General features: G+C 41.3%; 2 protein-coding genes across 2 annotated transcripts; one reads left to right on the forward strand and one right to left on the reverse strand.

Annotated features, from left to right (window-relative positions):
• Positions 1-1,288: 1,288 nt before the first annotated feature.
• On the reverse strand, positions 1,289-4,587 carry DBI (diazepam binding inhibitor, acyl-CoA binding protein). The gene is made up of 4 exons (XM_054380990.1): positions 4,532-4,587; positions 4,313-4,430; positions 2,307-2,369; positions 1,289-1,562 (listed from the first exon to the last, which is right to left on the reverse strand). Exons 1-4 carry the CDS (start codon positions 4,538-4,540, stop codon positions 1,489-1,491), a joined length of 264 nt encoding a protein of 87 aa, XP_054236965.1. The 5' UTR covers positions 4,541-4,587; the 3' UTR covers positions 1,289-1,488.
• Positions 4,588-4,753: 166 nt separating this feature from the next.
• Positions 4,754-16,683, forward strand: C5H2orf76 (chromosome 5 C2orf76 homolog). Its single transcript, XM_054380991.1, has 6 exons — positions 4,754-4,770; positions 8,061-8,213; positions 9,792-9,842; positions 13,248-13,285; positions 13,419-13,500; positions 16,607-16,683. The coding sequence occupies exons 2-6, from the start codon at positions 8,081-8,083 to the stop codon at positions 16,681-16,683; spliced, it is 381 nt and encodes a 126-aa protein (XP_054236966.1). The 5' UTR covers positions 4,754-4,770; positions 8,061-8,080.
• The last annotated feature ends 980 nt before the right edge of the window (positions 16,684-17,663 follow it).

Here is a 17,663-nt window from a genome sequence, read left to right on the forward strand (position 1 = left end):
TTGTGCTGAACACCTGGTTCTTACCCTCTTTTGCAAACTGAATGTAATTAACACAATCTCAAATAACTAACAGAGGATACAAGAGGAAAAAAAAATCCTATATTACTCACCCAGAACAAAAAAGAATAAACCTTTTTCCATGTAGCAGTGGCAGGGGGCACCCAGCCTAAACTGCCACAATGGGAAAGAGGGAAAAAAACTCTCCATTATTCTCAACACATTTTAAAGTGCAAACAGGTAGCTCCAAGAGCATTTCCCTTTAGAAGCAGCAAAGGAGTAAAGTCATAATTTTTGGAAGCATGTGAAGTAAAATTATCTGGAACACTTACCACTAGCATAAGGAAATACAAGTTAGATACTACATGCTGTGTAACTTAGTACAGAACTATGTATTTAGCTAGACAAATAGGCAAAGCTAGATTTCATCCCTATATATTTCTATAAATCAATTGCTTATATGAGTATCATTTGAAGTCCTCACCTGCTCATATGCTAATCAATACAACAAGAATGAGAATATCTTATACCTGTACAAGGTTGGACTTTGTTCTTCTAGGCTCTACGCTGGAATCATTTCGTGGCACATTTTAAAAGCAAAGTCTCCCTTTCCAGCATCAGCACCTCCAAAAGACTATGTTAAGCAGACCAAAGCAGGTAATAGCCTGCTACAGATGGTCACAGCTGCGGGATTTGTAATAAAACTTCTGCTGATGATCACAAGTCTTCTTGTCTGGACAGCCTTGCCAGTGTTAAGCTGGACTATGTCTGATTCACTGCTCACTACAGCCTCAGTACATGACATCACCAGCACTTGGTATTTACAGCAGTACAGCACCAAGGGCATCAACAACTCCACTGTCCGTGGAACCTTTTCTTCCACAGGGATGGGTTTGTGTTCATTGGTTGAGTATTTGACTTCTCTCTAGAAGCCTAATATTACTGAGGAATAGCATCTTCAAGAAGTGTTTTATGAAAGATGATTTGGCAATTGCTGACTAAGTCTCTGAAAGTCCAAGCCAACGAATATCAAGCACCTTGTTCTCAGTATACACAGCGTTATACCTGGCCTCTTTACCATAACCTTTGTGGTGATCCAGCTTTTCGGGTTGCCACTCATCTACCTAAGGAGGCAAAGCAGTACGAGTCTGGACGCACATCAAAACAGAGTACCGAGCCCCCTCTAGTGGTACAACGACCGACGGCTGCCGGTCTGACAGCTGCGACATGGCAGTGGCGAGACGAGCTCTAAGGGACGACCACCACACCTCAAGTACCAAATGCACTTTAATGAGTTCCAGATTTTGTTCCCAGAAGGAATTTATAAGGGGTCAGTACATTAGGCGAGTACACAGCTTCTCCTGGACTACAGGCATGAGGAGAATCAACTACAATATACTATGTATTTAAAATGATTCTCAGAAACCAGTTTTCCACAGTATTAGAAATAAGGCATGTTTCAGGCGTGCAAGTGGCTGTTATATTCAGTCCTCAGACACCATATTTGCCCTTTAGTTCTTCCACTTTTGCTACATAAGCTTTCATTGCATCTTCTTTGGACATTCCTGAAGGACAGAACACAGGAAGCAGTCAGATACCTTGTACAGATTAATACACATTTTATATGCATGTCACAACTCCTTGTTAGAGCATGTAGAGCAAAGAGGCTGAAGGTGGCCACTTGGAAGTGAATCTAGTATCAAAGTTTCAAACAAACATGTTCAGCAGTTGTGACAAAAGAGCATTTCAAAGCACAGTTATATTTGTATAGACAGCAAGAAAACATGTTGGTTCTATTAGCACCATTCCCAATTATTATAGGAAAGCTATTCAATCAACTTAAACTGCATTTAGATGTAGTGCTGGCTCCTTAAGGCATCAAACACCCCTTTCCACCTCCTCCCCCCCGAGTTTTCTTAGATTAGGCCACTTGTTTACGCATTTAGAGCAGAAAACCCAGTTGCATTTTCCAGTTACGAAAGCTTTAGAAGAAACAACTGGAGGGAGAGCTTAGTCTCTGAGGCACTAGAATGGGACCTGGCAAACAGATTTAGGTTTCTGCTTGGCCCAGCTGGACACTTTTCATCTTTAATTCCCTTTCACACAAGCTACGTTTTCCAGAATTACTTCTGTCCCGCACAGTTAATCAAAAGTAAGATTTTATTATCACAGCACTCTGGACTTCTAGAACTTCCATCTTGTAAGGTAATACTATTTTATTTCTTGCTGAACCACATACACTTTTCTGCCTAGTTTGCCTGTGGTTTCATTTATTTTAGGTTTTTTCTTTTTTTAAAGCAGACACTCACCTTTCAATGCATTCCAGGCATCCCACTTTGCTTTGCCTTTAAAGTCCAACATACCAGGGCGGTCTGAAACAGACAGGATAAGCTGCAGAATTGGTTTGTGATGGGATGTAGGTAACACGTGTTACTACTCCTTTCCAGAAGGCTGTTTGGCTCTTAAGTACGATAAATACAAGTTTCATCTTTGCAGCTGTTACTTACTAACCTGCAGTCAGCAGATCACCTCAAGGGAGTATGTGGGAACCCTATTGGCAGCAATAGAGATACTGTCTGTTAATTTCCCTTAGGAAAGCAGCATTTGAGCAGGAAAACAAACAGTGTGATTTGGTTTTGCTACACTTTGAGGAGACTGCTGTTCCACCACAGCTATCAGATTAAAGAACATCAGCTCTAAAGTAAAGCAGAAACGCCCTAAGATCCATTACACAGAGACAGGGGAAAACAAAAGCTAGTATCGTACAGCTTACAACTTGTCATCAAGTTAAATGGTATGTTTTGAACAAATTTCTTCACTTGTTCTTTCATTTAGGGGTATAAGCTCTGAATTTTAACTCACTTCATTGCAGGTAGAAAAAATGAAACTGAGTGACTGAAACTAAACTGCAGATATGGTGTAATGTAGATTATGTTTGTGTATTAATTTCACTGCTTTTTGGCAAAAGTGACAGCTGCCAGAACAACCAGTGTATACGGTTACACTTCACAAAGTCCTCTCTGTGTTTTCACTTCCTCTCTGTCTCCTTAAACACAATTCTTAGGACTGACAAATGGAACTGGATAGGAAACTGTACACTAGTCTCAAAAATACCCTTGCACTGCTCACATGGCACTGTGACCCTCAGACCTAGTTGGCAGCTCCACTGCTCTTCAACAAAACCCCATTTTGCTTGCTTCTACACCAAGTGCTTTCCTAGCCAACTCATATTAGCTACTGTTTCACAAGAATGCAGCAACTTACAGAAATGTTGGTGAATTAACAGCTCTAGAGCACCACTTCACTTTTGCAAACACTAATAACGCTAGGGCCCAGCCACACCAAAAAGGTTGTATAGTAAAACCAAATTCAGTTCTTTTCTCCCTCCATGCTGTTCATCTTGGGAAAAAGAAACTGAAAGCACTCATACTTACCACATCCTGTACACTTCACCACCATATTTTAATTCAACACCAAATAAATTTCACCAGCAACTGAATCAGGAGGCCAGTATTCCAAACAAATGACCTTCTTCCTTTCTAATTCTAGTTACTTAAGTAATGCTACACAAGGTCAATGGAGACAGACTTTAATCTATATGTTACTCCTAGGCTGAGGTGCCAGTGACAGAAGTGCATTAAAAGAAGTAGAAGATAAGATTTTGCATAGATACTTCTGCTGCAGTCCTTCCAAGTAATGATAATATTTAATTGCAGCTCCTACAAAAGTTTTCTCCCGTTCTGGTTAGGCTTTCCAATACTATTTTTAGTCAATCCAGTTTGAACAAATTTCCCCCCTCTCCAGTATTGCAATTCCACACTTGTATAACCTGCCTTGCTGTTTAAGCCTCTTTAACTAAGAAATGTTTGTATTAAAGCAGTATCCCTTGAACTAGGCAGCTGCTTACTGATAGAGGTCTCAAAAAATCCCAAGCCAAATATTTGCACAAAGCTAATGCAACAGATTCTCAGATCATTGCTATATGATTTAGATGACTGCAGCTGGGTTAATCAAAAAACCGCAAGTTGCACAAACTCTTATCAGGTCAGTTTATGCCTGCCTGAATATAAATACGTGCCAAGTGGGTATTGAGACATTTTTGCTAAGATGCAGGATTGCACAAAGCGAGGCACGCACTAGGGGAGAGGTTTTGCCTCCCACGGTGCCTCCAGCTCAGACTGAGGCCGCAACCGCATCGCCCCTGGCCGTGGAGGACGCTGGCAGCGGCACAGGACCCAAGAGGAACACGGGGCAGCACTGCCTGACTGTCGCTGCCACCACCTCCTCACTCAAAGGGGGCAGAGACGGTACCCACCCGTGTTTACGTCGCCCACCGTGGCCTGTTTGTAGTGGCTGTAGATGTCGAGCATCTCCTGGTCTGTCGGCTGGGACTTGAGCTGCTTCACTTCCTCAGCGGCCTTCTGGAACGCAGCCTAAAGCGGAGGAAGGCCCCAAGGCGGGGCAAGGGTGAGAACCTGCAGGGTGCCACCGCCCACCCAGGTTCCTTACAGCCCTCTCCCATAGCAGCCCGTACCTCAGACATTGCGACGAACCCGGTACAATCCCAACCCTCTGGCGACTGCCGTGACACCTCCGCCACTCGCCCGCTTCACCCCTCGCCAGACAGCCTGCTGGCCAATCACAGCGCCAAGGGCTACATGGCCACCAATCGGCACCTTCCGGGGGCGGGGAGAATCCAGGCAGAGGGACAATGCAGGGGCGGTGCTCGATGGGCGGGTTTCGGGGTACCCGCGACGATCGCTGGCACGAGGGGTGAGCCTGGGCATTGCTGCCGCGGCTGGGAGGCTGAGGGGGCGGGAACAGGGTGTACCGCCAGCCAATCCCGCGGTGCGCTGGGTGGCACAGAAAGGACGTGATTGGTGGGGCTTTGTGAGGCACCACAATCGCACGGACCCGGAAGTGCCGGCGGGGAGTCGGTAGGAAGGTTGTTAAAGGCCACTTTTCGGGAGAGGGGGGGGCGGGGTGTGAGACAGCGTGTGTGTGCGCGCGTGTGTGTGTGTGTGTGTGTGTGTGTGTGTGTGTGTGTGTGTGTGTGTGTGTGTGTGTGTGTGTGTGTGAGTGAGTGAGTGAGTGAGTGAGTGTGTGTGAAGGTGGGCGGAAGGGAGGGTGATCGGTCTGGAGTAGATGTTCTGGGATGATGAGGCGTTCCCCGCAGCGGCCGGGCAGGACCCTGGAGATTCCTCCTCATAAAATGTATTGACTTATGTGAGGAGAATCTGCCATATTCTCCCTGTGAGGAGGCGCTGGGGTAGTTCCTAGTCCTGGCCCCAGATGGGAGCAGTCTGTTGGGTTTGCACAGAAAAGATGAAAAATCGGTGTTTTGTAATTGTCCGTACTCCCAAATCTGTATCCCTATTGCGTTTTTTTGTGCTGCTCAGAAGAAAATGAATTGAACAACCACTCTCGTCAGATCTGAAGCTTATGTGGAATGGAATAGCATCAAGAAAATCATAATCTTTGCTGTTTAATATAAATTGACTCATTCTCAGGTGGAGAGTATGCATTTCTTGATTGACATCTTTTATTTGTGTATGACCATTTATTTACAATTAAAATGAAATTAGAGCTCCGTGAATTATTAACCAAGGGGGTGTAAAAGCAAATTGTGTTGTGACGTGGGAGGTCTGTGCCCCCATTCTGCAGAAAGCAGAAGAAAATATTGCTGGCTAACTTTGCCCAGGATACAGATAGCAGAAATACAGCAGAGGCTCTGGGGTTTACCTATATAATGTTGGGGCACTTAAATGATCTCCACAGACATCCAAAGGGATAGGAGGTACAAAGGTCGTGCTGTGGCCCTCGCTGATGTTGCTGCAGTTTTCCCTTGTTGCTGCAGCAGCCATTGCAGTTTAGTGTGTGACCAGAAACCAAGGTTGTAGAGGAATATCCGGCACCAAAAATAGGGAAGACTGAGGATGTAGGCAATAACTGGTTTTCCTGTGGAGAGAAAAACCCAATGGAACAACACACGGACTTGTTTGAAGAGGGGCTTGGGTTGATAAGGCAATTCCATTGTAGGTTTGACTAACTGTTAAAGTAGCATAAACACTGTAGAGCCATTCTAGAGACCTACTATTACAAATTAACCCCCTTAATTAGGTAGCACTGTACTAGGAGAATTATTGGCATGTGTATATGGAGGAGGTTTTTCCACTTTCTGTTGGGAAGTGAAAATGAGCATTGTGTAAGAGCTTAGGTAATTTCCAGGGTATGTTGCTTTCTACAACACAGGTATATTAAAAAGGTTTTTATTTTGTTCATGTTAGTACATTCTTTTAGAGCACAAGGTTGCTCACCCAGTCTTCAGGCACTTAAAACCCAAATTATATACGTGCATTTATTCATAACATTTTTGTGCCTTTAATAGAATGTCTGGTGCTGTAGCACACAGCACAGATATCACAGTATCACACAGTATATCAGAGGCTGGAAGGGACCTCAAGAAATCATTGGGTCCAATGCCCCTGCCAAAGCAGGATCACTTAGGGTAGTCTGCAGAGGACTGCATCCAGGTGGGTTTTGAATATCTCCAGAGAAGGGAACTCCACAACCCCCCTGGGCAGCCTGTTCCAGTGCTCAGTCACCCTCACTGTAAAGAAGTTTCTCCTCATACTGAGGTGAAATCTTCTATGGTCAAGTTTGAATCCATTGTTCCTTGTCTTATCACTGTGTACCATCAAAAAGAGCCTGGCCCCTTCCACTTGACACCCACCCCTCAGATATTTATACACATTGATGAGATCCCCTCTCAGTCTTCTCTTCTCCAGACTAAATAGCCCCAGGGCTCTCAGTCTCTCTTCACAGGCGAGATGCTCAAGTGCCCTAATCATCCTCATGGCTCTCTGTTGGATTCTCTCCAGCAGGTCTCTGTCTCTCTTGAACTGGGGAGCCCAAAACTGGACACACTATTCCAGGTGTGGTCTCAGCAGGGCAGAGTAGAGAGGTAGAAGAACTTCCCTTGACCTGCTGGACACACCTTTCTTGATCCATCCCAGGATCCCATTGGCTCTCTTGGCCCCAAGAGTACATTGTTGTTCCATGCAGAACTTGCTGTCCACCAGCACTCCAAGGTCTTTCCCTGTGGAGCTGCTTTCCAGCAGGGCAGCCCCTAACCTGTACTGGTGCCTGTTGTTATTTCTCCCCAGATGTAGGACCCTGCACTTGTCCTTATTGAACTTCATGAGGTTTGCCTGCACCCAGCTCTCCAGCCTGTCCAGGTCACGTTGGATGGCTGCACAGCCTGACAGGTGTCAGCCAACCCCCCCAGTTTTGTATCATCAGGAACTTGCTGAGGGTACTCTCAATGCCCTCATCCAGGTCATTGATAAAGACACTGAGCAAAACTGGACCCAGTACCGATCCCTGGGGGACACCACTGGCCCCAGGCCTCCAAGTTGACTCTGTGCCACTGATGACAACCCTCTGAACTGTATTGTGGAGCCAGTTTGCAATCCACCTCACTGACCAGCCATCTATGCCATATCTCCTGAGCTTTTCTATGAGGATGTGAGACAGTATCAAAAGCTTTGCTGAAGTCAAGATACACGACATCCACTGCTCTTCCCTCATCTACCCATTTGGTCATAATTTCATAGAAGGCTATCAGATTAGTCAGACAAGATCTCCCCTTGATAAATCCATGTTGGCTACTCGTGATAACCTTCTTGTCTTCCATGTGGTTAGAGATTACCTCCAGGATGAGCTGCTCCATCATCTTTCCAGGGATGGAGGTGAGAGTGACTGGTCTGTAGTTGCCTGGGGCCTCATTCTTGCCTTTTTTGAAGACTGGAGTGACATTTGCTTTCTTTCAGGTACAAATATTGGACTATTTGATGCACAGTATCAATAACATCCTAGGTAATCCTTTTTTGTTTTAAGATCCTGCTTCTGTAGAAATATGAAAAGTGAAGTCCTGAAAGACATAATGCTATTGAATTTCTCACCATGTTTTAATCTTTGCATGAGGCCTGCCTGCACCTTGTTTTCTAGCTGTGCTGGTAGACAGAGGAAAGGCAATAGTTCCTCTCTTTAATGTTTTCCAGGTTATTCAGAATTAATTCTCATGTCAGCAGAAAACTCAACCATCACAGTTCGCCTTGTTCGCTCTTTTGAACACCGGAATTTCAGACCTGTGGTGTATCATGGAGTCAACTTGGACCAGACAGTAAAGCAGTTCATTACTTTTGTGCAGAAGGGTAAGGAGTGGTTGTCTTATTCATTCGTTTCAGTCCAATGTGTTGCTGTCTCTGCACAAGAAAGTGGAGGGGAATAAATGAGAGAGAATTCTCTGGCTTTGGTAGAGATGCCAGATTTGTGTTTGCGTCCCCTGTGTTGCTCTCCTCTCATGGATGAGAGGTCTGGAGTTAATAAGAGTTCTCTCTCCATGGCAAGTGTGCCATGCCTAAATTTGGGTAGACTGCTCTCCCTGCCCAAATCCCCATGTCTAGTCAAAAAGAGATGAGGGCTTTGCTCCATTTGGCTCAGTGCCTCAGGCTCCTTGAGTGGTACTGTGAGGCAGCTATTCACAAATTAGTGGGAATAAATTAATAGAATTTAAGAGAGCCTTTGATTCTTAGGAGCTACATCAATATGTGGAATGTTGGAACTGGAGTCTGTTTGCTATTTGTGAGAAAAGAGGACCTTGAAAAATTGTTTTTGACACTGTGAGGTCTCACTGTGCATGATTGCTTCAGAGTTTCTCTCTCCATCTTGAGCTTTGTGGTGCAGATTTTTTCTTCTACGGGCTTTATGTTTTAGAAGCCTGGTTGAAAGTGACAGTGTGTCTAAATGTTAATTATGTGGACCAGCCCACGCAGGGAGTCAGTAGTTTGGGTGTTACCCTAATCTTGCAGGTGTATTTCCTCACACCTAAATGGAGACTTTCAAAGGGTGCAGAATAACACCGTGTGATTTTTAGTTTTTTTACATGAAGTCAACTTAAACAAGTCTCAAACTGTTACAACTGATAACATTTGAGCAACTCCTGGAACATTGCCCTGGGCCTTATGGCTGTGTTGTGTTTTTAGCAGCTTCCATACAGAGATGGGCATGGCAAAATCTTAGGATGCCTTTTAGAAAACTACAATCACTTTCGGAACATATGGCACAGCTGCTATTACGAAGAACAAAATAAGAAAACAATACCAAGAAACTTGCTTTTGATGTGTGTAGTGCTGCAAGTTGATGTTATTTGAGACAAACCTAGTGTCTTGAATAAAGCTTTTTGGAAACTTGTTCCACAGATGGGTACTGCTGTTCCTGGTCTAAAAAACTGTGTTCCATCTTTCACCATAATCTGTTTAATGGGAGAGTTTGGGCTTTGTCCTGCATGTGACTGAAGAGTTAATTTTGTACAGTTTGGCCTCCTTTTTGTGGCTGGTTCCCATGGCTATGTTTACTGAATAGTTACCAATGGGAGTTGTCTGCTGTTTGCATAAGGTAGATGGAGGTGCTGTGCAAACCATTAACACGGTGCTCCTGGCAGATTTCTGGAGGCTCAGGCTCTGGTGATCACATCCTGCTTGCATTGACTCAATGTCCCCATAGGTTGTTTTGTTCAGTGGGACTTCATGCCCAAGTGAAGTCAATCAACTATAGAATCTGAGCCAAAGGTTCTTGTTTATGTTTAAACAAGTCTCCTGTGCTGTAAATTAATTTTGATGTAAAGGGTGTCCAGGGTGCATGCATGGACCCAACAGAAAATAAAATAAGGGAAATAAATAAATAAATAAACAAGACAACCTTATTCTAACTCGGTGTTTTTGTTTTAAAAGATGTGCCTTCAAGAACAGGACTTCCTCCTCCTTTCAAAAATTACAAGTATGGTATGTGGGTTTTTAATTTTTTTTCTTTGTTGTTTTAATTCATCTAAAATGCAGGCATAATATTTTATACCAGTTTCTATAAAATCCAGAATACAGCTGCTGTAGAATGCTCATGCTGGTGGCAGTGCCTGCCTATCCTTGCAACTCTATCCTGGTCTTGTAGCAGGTGTTATGCCACTGGGATCATGTCTACTGAACTTGACCATTGTTTTGAAGTTCTGTGTTAATCTTTGAATTAGGCTGACTGTTACACGTTATTTGCTAATTGGTACTGATGGGTTTTGGTATTAATTTTTTATTACTTTTATAAGTGCCTTTTAAGTCTGTTTTTACTCTAGTGAGCAGCTTGCGATCTTAAACACTTTGAAATTGTAACTCTCTATGGGCTTATGTATTTCAGTATCTATTTACTAATTACAGAGTCAGAAAGGATGGTGAAGTGAGAGCTGAAGGCAGTAAATGGAAAATGCTTAAGACATACTTAAATAATTTACATGATATAAGAGAAGCAGGAGAACTCTGCTCAAAGTAGTTATGAAAGCTCTTAAATACAAGCTGATGGCATGAAATAGGCTGGTGTGAAATTTAGGCTGACTTTATCCTCTAATGTAAAGCCAGGTATATATTTCCTTTTCCTGAAGATTGTCATGAACATGTGCAACTCATCTGTTTGGGACAGAATACACTTTAAAAATAGACTGAGTTACTTCCTTTCTTGGAGTTTGTTAAATCAGATGTCAGTAACATACCTTTTCCCAAACTTGGCAATTCAGAAAGTTCCCGTGGAGTTTTTCTGCAAGGGATCTGATCTCCTGTCTCCTGTGTTCCTGGAGTTGACAGACTCCTTCCTCTACAGTGACTCAAATAATTGAATGAGGGAACTACTTAATACATGTGAATGATGATAGTCTGTTTGACAGAGAAAAAAAAAAAAAGCCAGCCATGCATTTCATTTTGTGTTATTGCTGATGGTGAAACAGATACTGCAAAATGAAAGCAGGAAAAGAATTAACAATTATGATCTGTGCTCTGTCACTGGCAAAGACTTGAATGTTATTATTGTTTTTAATATATTACTTAAGGTCTTGAAATCTAGGTAACTATAAGTTTGAATTTGGAGGTGTCCTTTCAGCCCCTAATATCTGTGGCTTTGGCTAGATGAGAGGGTCCTATCCCTGCTGCTAATTTCATTACTTAGAGCATCTATTAATTTTTTCCCAAGGCATATGTTGCAGCTAAGCATGTGATGGTGCTGTGCAGGACAGAGCATAATGTGGATGAAAAACACTGCAGAACTTTAAAACCTGTTACACCAGTTAGTGGAGGCCTACTTGTAGTGGGATGGTACTAACTGCGTGGAAATTTTCACAGCAAAAAAATCAAAGCCAAGTTCCTCACCTTCCCCTCAGGCTGTGAATCATCCAGGTTCATGGTTTTGGCATTTCTTGTGTACTCTACTCTCTTTTTTGTATGAGAGTATTTTGGTGATGAAAGGGCAGTGAGACTTCGCCATGAAGTAAGAAACTTTTCTTTCTGCTTTATTTGGCAGTGCCAAAATAAATCTCACTTCAGCCTGGCTGTCTCTCACTTTGCCTATTTCAGCTTCTTTCTCTCGAGAATTCAGCACCACTTTGTTCTCTCAGCATCATGTATGATATTACGTTTTTCTTCTTGGTTTGGTGCTCTACCTTGTATCTCAAAGCTTATGACTTTCATTTTCTCTTAATTTCTTTGGACAAATCATTCTTGCTTGAGAACTCTCCTCAGTGAGTCTTCTGTCATTGCCAGTGATGATGGCAGCCTAAGTGTCAACTTGTCTCATAAACTGCTTCTCAGTTTTTTTTTTCTTCATTAATGTAGAGCAATATTGTAGATACTTCACAGAATCAGACTTAGAAAGTGATTCCTTATCTGTTGTCACAGAAGATCTATTACCAGAAAAGGAAAGATAAAAATTTCAGAATATGATTGAGTGGGAATAAATGGGGATGAAATAGCAAAGTCTATTGAGAGAACATAAAGCTTTAGTTAGGATGAGAAGAGGCTGCAATTTCATTTTTAACAGAGAAGCCATTTAATAGCTCAGATGAAGACAGAGTAAACTGCCGGGTGCCAGTGGTGAAGTTGTGAACAAGTGAAATTGAGACAATAGTTCAGAGTATGACTGGGCAAGATGAGAGGAAAGAGAATGTGCCACAGTAGTGGCAAAGAATGGATTGTATGCAAGATGGCGCCTGGTAGTTGCAATGTATTGCAATATATGTCTTGCTTGTAATATTGCAATTATTATTATTGCTGCCTTCTCAGTGACCTCTGCACTAGCAGAGTATTTTTTTTACCTTATATAACGTTTAAAATGTTAAAGAGGTTATAGTGGTATGTAAGCAAACTTCAGAATGAGAATGTGATTTCTGTAATTCTGAATAGCTGGATAGGTACTCTCAGTAGTTTGACAGATGATTTATCCTGTATTTAACTTTCTTGCATAATTCTCTTACCAAGCTGTTTCGACATACAAGGTTCAGTTGGTGCACAAATAGAATAGAAAATGACCAAGCAAGCAGAACTGTTTTTTGGTTCTTTGCTGGGAAAGGATTGATGTGTTGTTGTGATTTTTTTTTTCCAAAGAGGCTTCAAAGTTCAATTTTTATGCTTATTTATTTATTTATTTATTTAAGTCCTGCATGGGTGTCTTCTGACTTCCATTCTCTCTGGATCTTTGCACTCATCTAGTTGCTTTAGCGACCACATGATTTTTGCCTGCTTTTCCCTTCAGTTAACAAAGCCCTGCCCATATTGCCAGAGGAAAGGGATACTGTTTTTTTTCCTGTTGTATAGCCTAATTTCTTAAAGTTCAACACTGCACAAACATATCAGAGGTAAATGTTATTGAAGAGGGAATAACATTAAAAAGAGGAGAGGCTGTACATGTTTGAAATTGCTTTCTTCCTGAGAAGGGAAATTTCAAGGAATGATCTGAAGTGGTCAAGTTAGTCTGTCTTAATCATTTGCTGCCTGTCAACTTAACTGTAGTAGTTGGCAGTGCATAAAGGTTTTGTCCTGCCCCAACTGCCTGTGTGAAACCTGCTAGTTAAAACATCCTAACTGGCATTTAAATTGATACGTTTTGACTGGCAATTGGGATGGTCATTAGTTACTGAGGTTCAGCCAGCAGACAGAAGTCCAACAGAATGTGGTATCTTCATGACGGATTGACTGCTTTAAGGCTGTGACTGCAGGACTGGGGAATTAAGATATTTTCTTCTCTTTTAGGTTGAATGCACAGAATTGTTACTAATAAAAGATTTTGAACCTTACCCCTTTGTCTCCTTTTCCCCAAGTACAGTTTTTAGTGTTAACTGCCTATTAAGCCTTATTTTAGGAAAACATTGTATTTTCTTTCAGATACAATGAAGATTATTCACCAAGCACACAAATCTAAGGTATGATAATTAGCTGTATTCTTCCCCTTTTCGGTGCTTTAATGGGGGCAGATCTCTGCACTGTCAAACAAGGTGGGGGCAGAGACAGTCAGTAAATTCTATTTACTTTGTATTCCTGTTCTCTGATTTGTAGACTGGCGAACTCGTAGTGGGTTTGGAGGATGATGACAAACTGATTTTGAAAGAAGACAGTACCCTGAAAGCAGCTGGAGTAGGTAGGAGTACATTTGTATTGACTGAAGGTGCTGTTCACTGTGGTTGTCATTAAACTGGTAACTGGCTGATTATGTTTGGATAGCATGCTGAAAAGTAAATGCTATTCCTGATGCTCTTTACACTACTTGATAATTATTCAGGGAAGAAGGGGGGATAATGTACATTCAAATCATTGGACTGAGGGCAGCAGGTATCTGCACTCCAAATGCTCAGAATGCAAATTGTGATTTTTAGAGGGTATGCTTGTAATTCTGCTGAGAGTAATTTTAAATGATTGACAGATAGGTTATTAGTACCATGTCTGCTTAGTCTTATCAGTAACATTTAAACTGATGTTTTGGTTAGAAATGTAAGTAGTGGAACCAGCACAGAATAATGAAATAAGATTATATTTGTTTAATGTGCAGCATACAGTGCCCCATAGCCAGATTGCTCAGGAAAGCTCAAGCAGTTTCATTTGGAGAATGTGCTGAACATAGCAAAGAGTTGAAAGCTGACCTGATTTCTCACATTTTTGACAGGGGATTACATATAGGGCATGTCATTCAGTAATGTAAAGAAATGTCTGTCATGATAAAATTGATGGTCCCTGGATGTCCTTTGGGCTTCTCATAAATGTGGCTGAATGACTCTGTGGCAGCAGGGTACTTAGGGGATGTAGTTGCATTCCACCTTGATATGGACATTCACTCATTTGAATCTGATTTGCCTCACTGGAACGAGTAACTGCCTGTGCTCTAAGTGCAGGGATGTCGAAGAGAAAGCTCCCTGCTGTTCCCCACACCCTCCAACTGCTTCCCAGCTAGTGAATGGGATTTCTTTCTCATAGGTTTCTTGGCTCTTTTGTTTCCTGCCACTTAACTTCCTGGTTTTAAGTGCCATGGGATGACTCTTTAATGTATTTCTCTGGAATGCACTGCAACTGGCCTCAGTATAAAGGTCTTAGGGTGTTCCTGTAATATGAATTATAGTTATTCTCTGGCTGTTTGTACTAAACCAGGCCTTTTTATGTGGGGAAAAAAAATATTCCTTGGGAATCTGACTGGCACTCAAGTCTTACAGATTTGTAATTTAGTTAGCAGAAGATAGATTTGAGCACGATTTTTACATACTTAAGACAAAAGAAGCAATACAGTTCAGGAAAGGGACTGATGACAGTGTCAAGTGTGGAATTAGAAGCAGTCTTCTCCAGAGCTGCCTTAAAACAGGCATTGATATTTTGTTATGTGCTACAGGACTTTGAAACTAGGTTTGTTAGCTACAGCACTGAAACAGTTGGATACAATCTCAGAAACTAGGTGTCAAAATCGCTGGGTAAATGCTACAGCGAAAGAAAATTGGAGTAGACCAGCCTGTTCTGTGTCTCTGTGCTAAGAAGGGTGGCTTATTCAGGGAAGACAATTTAAGACTGCTTTTAATTTAATTTTTTTTTCCAGAGCAACTAACAGCAGTTACTCATTAGTATGTAGTGGGCATTTTGGACAGAAAATAAAAACTCTTGCTTTGTGAAATGCAGTATGCCATTATACCATTCTGAATTTTGGTATGTTCCAGTGTATCTTGATGTGAAAATTAGCTGAGTTAGGAGTGAGATCTTTCTAGTCAAATCTTGAAGAAGCTCTCCTTCTTCAACAAGAGATGGAAAAAAGGAAACCGAGGAAGGGAATTATGATAACATACACCACTAATCCTTATTTCATATGTTTTCATTTAAATCAGTAAGAAGAGTTGAAATCTCCTATTGGCATATTACATTTTCCCAATATCTAGTCTGGACAAGATTTCCTCAAGTAAAGCAGAGAATTGCTGCTAGAAAAGATGGGAAATTCTGAGACACATAGAACATTTTTTTCCTAAGCTGCTGTTGATTGCCCTTGGCACTTCATAGGGTTGGGTTAGAGAGTTATGAATTATGAGGACATTAGATAAGTATCCTCAGGAAAGCCTCTGTGGTAGTGATTATTATTACAGCTATTATCTAGTCAGCAAAGTCAATGCTTGCTTGGGTTTTTTTTGTGTTTGTTTGGTTATGTTTTTTTTTCCTAAGAGCAGGGTATATGTTAATAAAGTGTTCAGTATTCATTGCAAAGTCTTGTCTGTTTTCTACTTGGGATTCTAAAACCCTTTCCACTCTTTCCCCCCCCCCACCTCCCCCTTCTTTTTTACAAGACAGGCAGACTTCATTAACTTCAGGTTTAATTTAAAAAACGAGTGTGGAACTTATTGGCTCAGCACCTTAAAGAATTCGATGTTTAATAATTGTGAAGGCTTTCCATCAGATTTGTCTCTCTTCTGAATTAGTAATGTTGCTGACTTACTGTTTTAGAAGAGGAAGTCCTTGACCTACTGGGTTGAAAGAATTGTGACTGCTCTGAACCTTTGTGGGTCCTTTAGCTCTGCCATATCCCCTGTGAATAATTAGAGGTATTTGAAGGTATTGCTGGAGAAGCCAATTTGTGTCTTTCACTTTGCATATTGTTGAAGCCTCATGAATTAATCATCAGCAGGGCAAAAAATTAACTTCTTCAGACACATATTTTGATGGGTCATGAGGGAGAATGTAAAGTGATCTGTAAAATATTCTACTGATCCACTAAGTATTAAATTATTACACCTACAGGCTAATTTAATGGAAAAAAATAGTTTCTTTCCCCCTTTCCTAACAGAAAAATGCAGAAAAATGAGAGAAAACCAAGCTGCATTGTTTTTCTAGCATTTTTCTAGCATTTTCTAGCATTAGAAATGCAATCACTTAATTTGCTGAATGCTTGTAGAAACAACTCTGAAAGCTGCCTTAAATGTTGAGGGGTGTGGTGTACATATTTACTTCTATGTATTCAGGTTCTTTTGTTTTTTTGTTTGTTTGGTTTTCTTTTCTTTCTTTTTTTTCCCCCCATTTGTTTGTTTTTAACAAGGTTGAATAGCATCTTTGATACCATATTCTTCATTGCAAAGATATGAGGATGGGAGGAGAAGTGTGTTGTGACTTACAATTATCTTTGACCAAGAAGTTGCCAATTGTCTTCTGTGATTTGAAATAGCTGTTGGCTGGTTCATTTACTAGTATGCTAAGTTTTGTTGTTTTTTTTTTTTTTTTTTTCCTAGCAAATGAGACTGAATTAGCATTCTTCTGTGAGGAAGATTACAGAAACTACAAAGCTAATCCTGTTTCAGCCTGGTGAAGATCCCAAGAGATTGTTTTGTTTTCCCATACCTGTTGTAAATTTTCCTTATTCTGCTTAATGAGATTTTGCTTAAAGATCAATAAATCCTAGAGGATTGCTTTGCAAACAGTGCAATTCCCTTCCTATAGAAATTAATTTCTGTCAATATGAAAAGACTGAGAGAAGGAAAAGTGAAGGACATAAATGACTTGTCTTTCTTGCATTTCTTTTTACTTTGCTTGCCTCTTTCAGTGCAGGCAGTGCAATCTCTGACCTGTGACACATGTTTTTGGATCCTATAGCAGACATTAGCTGTGTATGGAGATTATACAATGCACAGTAAGATTCCATCACAGTGCTAGCTTCTAAGGAAAATAGAAAAGTTTTATGACCAAGTCACTGGGTGTTTAGAGGAGCTGAAGAAGAGAATCTCTTTGTTTCAAGCCATAGCTTTACTTCTCTCATTTTATGTTTGATTGCTTTTGTTTAAATGGTGCAGACTGTCCAGTGTTTCATGCTCTTCACTGGTGAATGCTTTCCTTTATAGTCTCTTCTAGCCCTCTTTAGCATTCTGAAAGGGACAAATGACTGTTGGGAGGCTTTTGTGTTCAAGGACTAGCTTGCCTCTTTCTAGCTTTACTTCATGGAGAAACCATAATGTAAGAGGTAGCAATTTGAGTTCTGCCAGGACATCAGTGTGTGTAAGTAGGAACTGGGCTCTTTTCCAAATGGAGTGAAAGCTTATGGTTTCAGTTTTAAGAATAAAAGTAGAATGATTGGATTTTTGCAAGGAGAGGCCCTGTCTGTGAGCCAAGTCTGGAATTGATTCTTTCATGCTTTCAAAGAGCCAAATACTCTATGGCTGTATGTTAGTTCTTGTTAATTGCAGGCTTCCCTGCTGCATTAACAAGTCAAGAATAAGAAGAAATGAACATGCATTCAATAAAGTGCCTTTAGATAGATACTGCTTATGAAAATGCTTTTTAGGTGGTACCAGG

The sequence above is a fragment of the Indicator indicator genome, chromosome 5 (genome assembly GCF_027791375.1).
Source record: "Indicator indicator isolate 239-I01 chromosome 5, UM_Iind_1.1, whole genome shotgun sequence".
In the NCBI taxonomy this organism is placed as follows: domain Eukaryota; kingdom Metazoa; phylum Chordata; class Aves; order Piciformes; family Indicatoridae; genus Indicator; species Indicator indicator.

What these genes read in the sequence shown, in the direction of transcription:
- C5H2orf76 (XM_054380991.1), top strand. Translation starts at nt 8,081, where the DNA reads ATGTCAGCAGAAAACTCAACCATCACAGTTCGCCTTGTTCGCTCTTTT. An exon ending in TTTCAAAAATTACAAGTATG is followed by an intron (nt 9,843 to 13,247) that starts GTATGTGGGTTT and finishes ATTTTCTTTCAG; the next exon opens with ATACAATGAAGATTATTCAC. An exon ending in CCTGAAAGCAGCTGGAGTAG is followed by an intron (nt 13,501 to 16,606) that starts GTAGGAGTACAT and finishes TTTTTTTCCTAG; the next exon opens with CAAATGAGACTGAATTAGCA.
- DBI (XM_054380990.1), bottom strand. An exon ending in GGTGGGCGACGTAAACACGG is followed by an intron (nt 2,370 to 4,312) that starts GTGGGTACCGTC and finishes TGTCTGTTTCAG; the next exon opens with ACCGCCCTGGTATGTTGGAC. An exon ending in TGCCTGGAATGCATTGAAAG is followed by an intron (nt 1,563 to 2,306) that starts GTGAGTGTCTGC and finishes TCTGTCCTTCAG; the next exon opens with GAATGTCCAAAGAAGATGCA.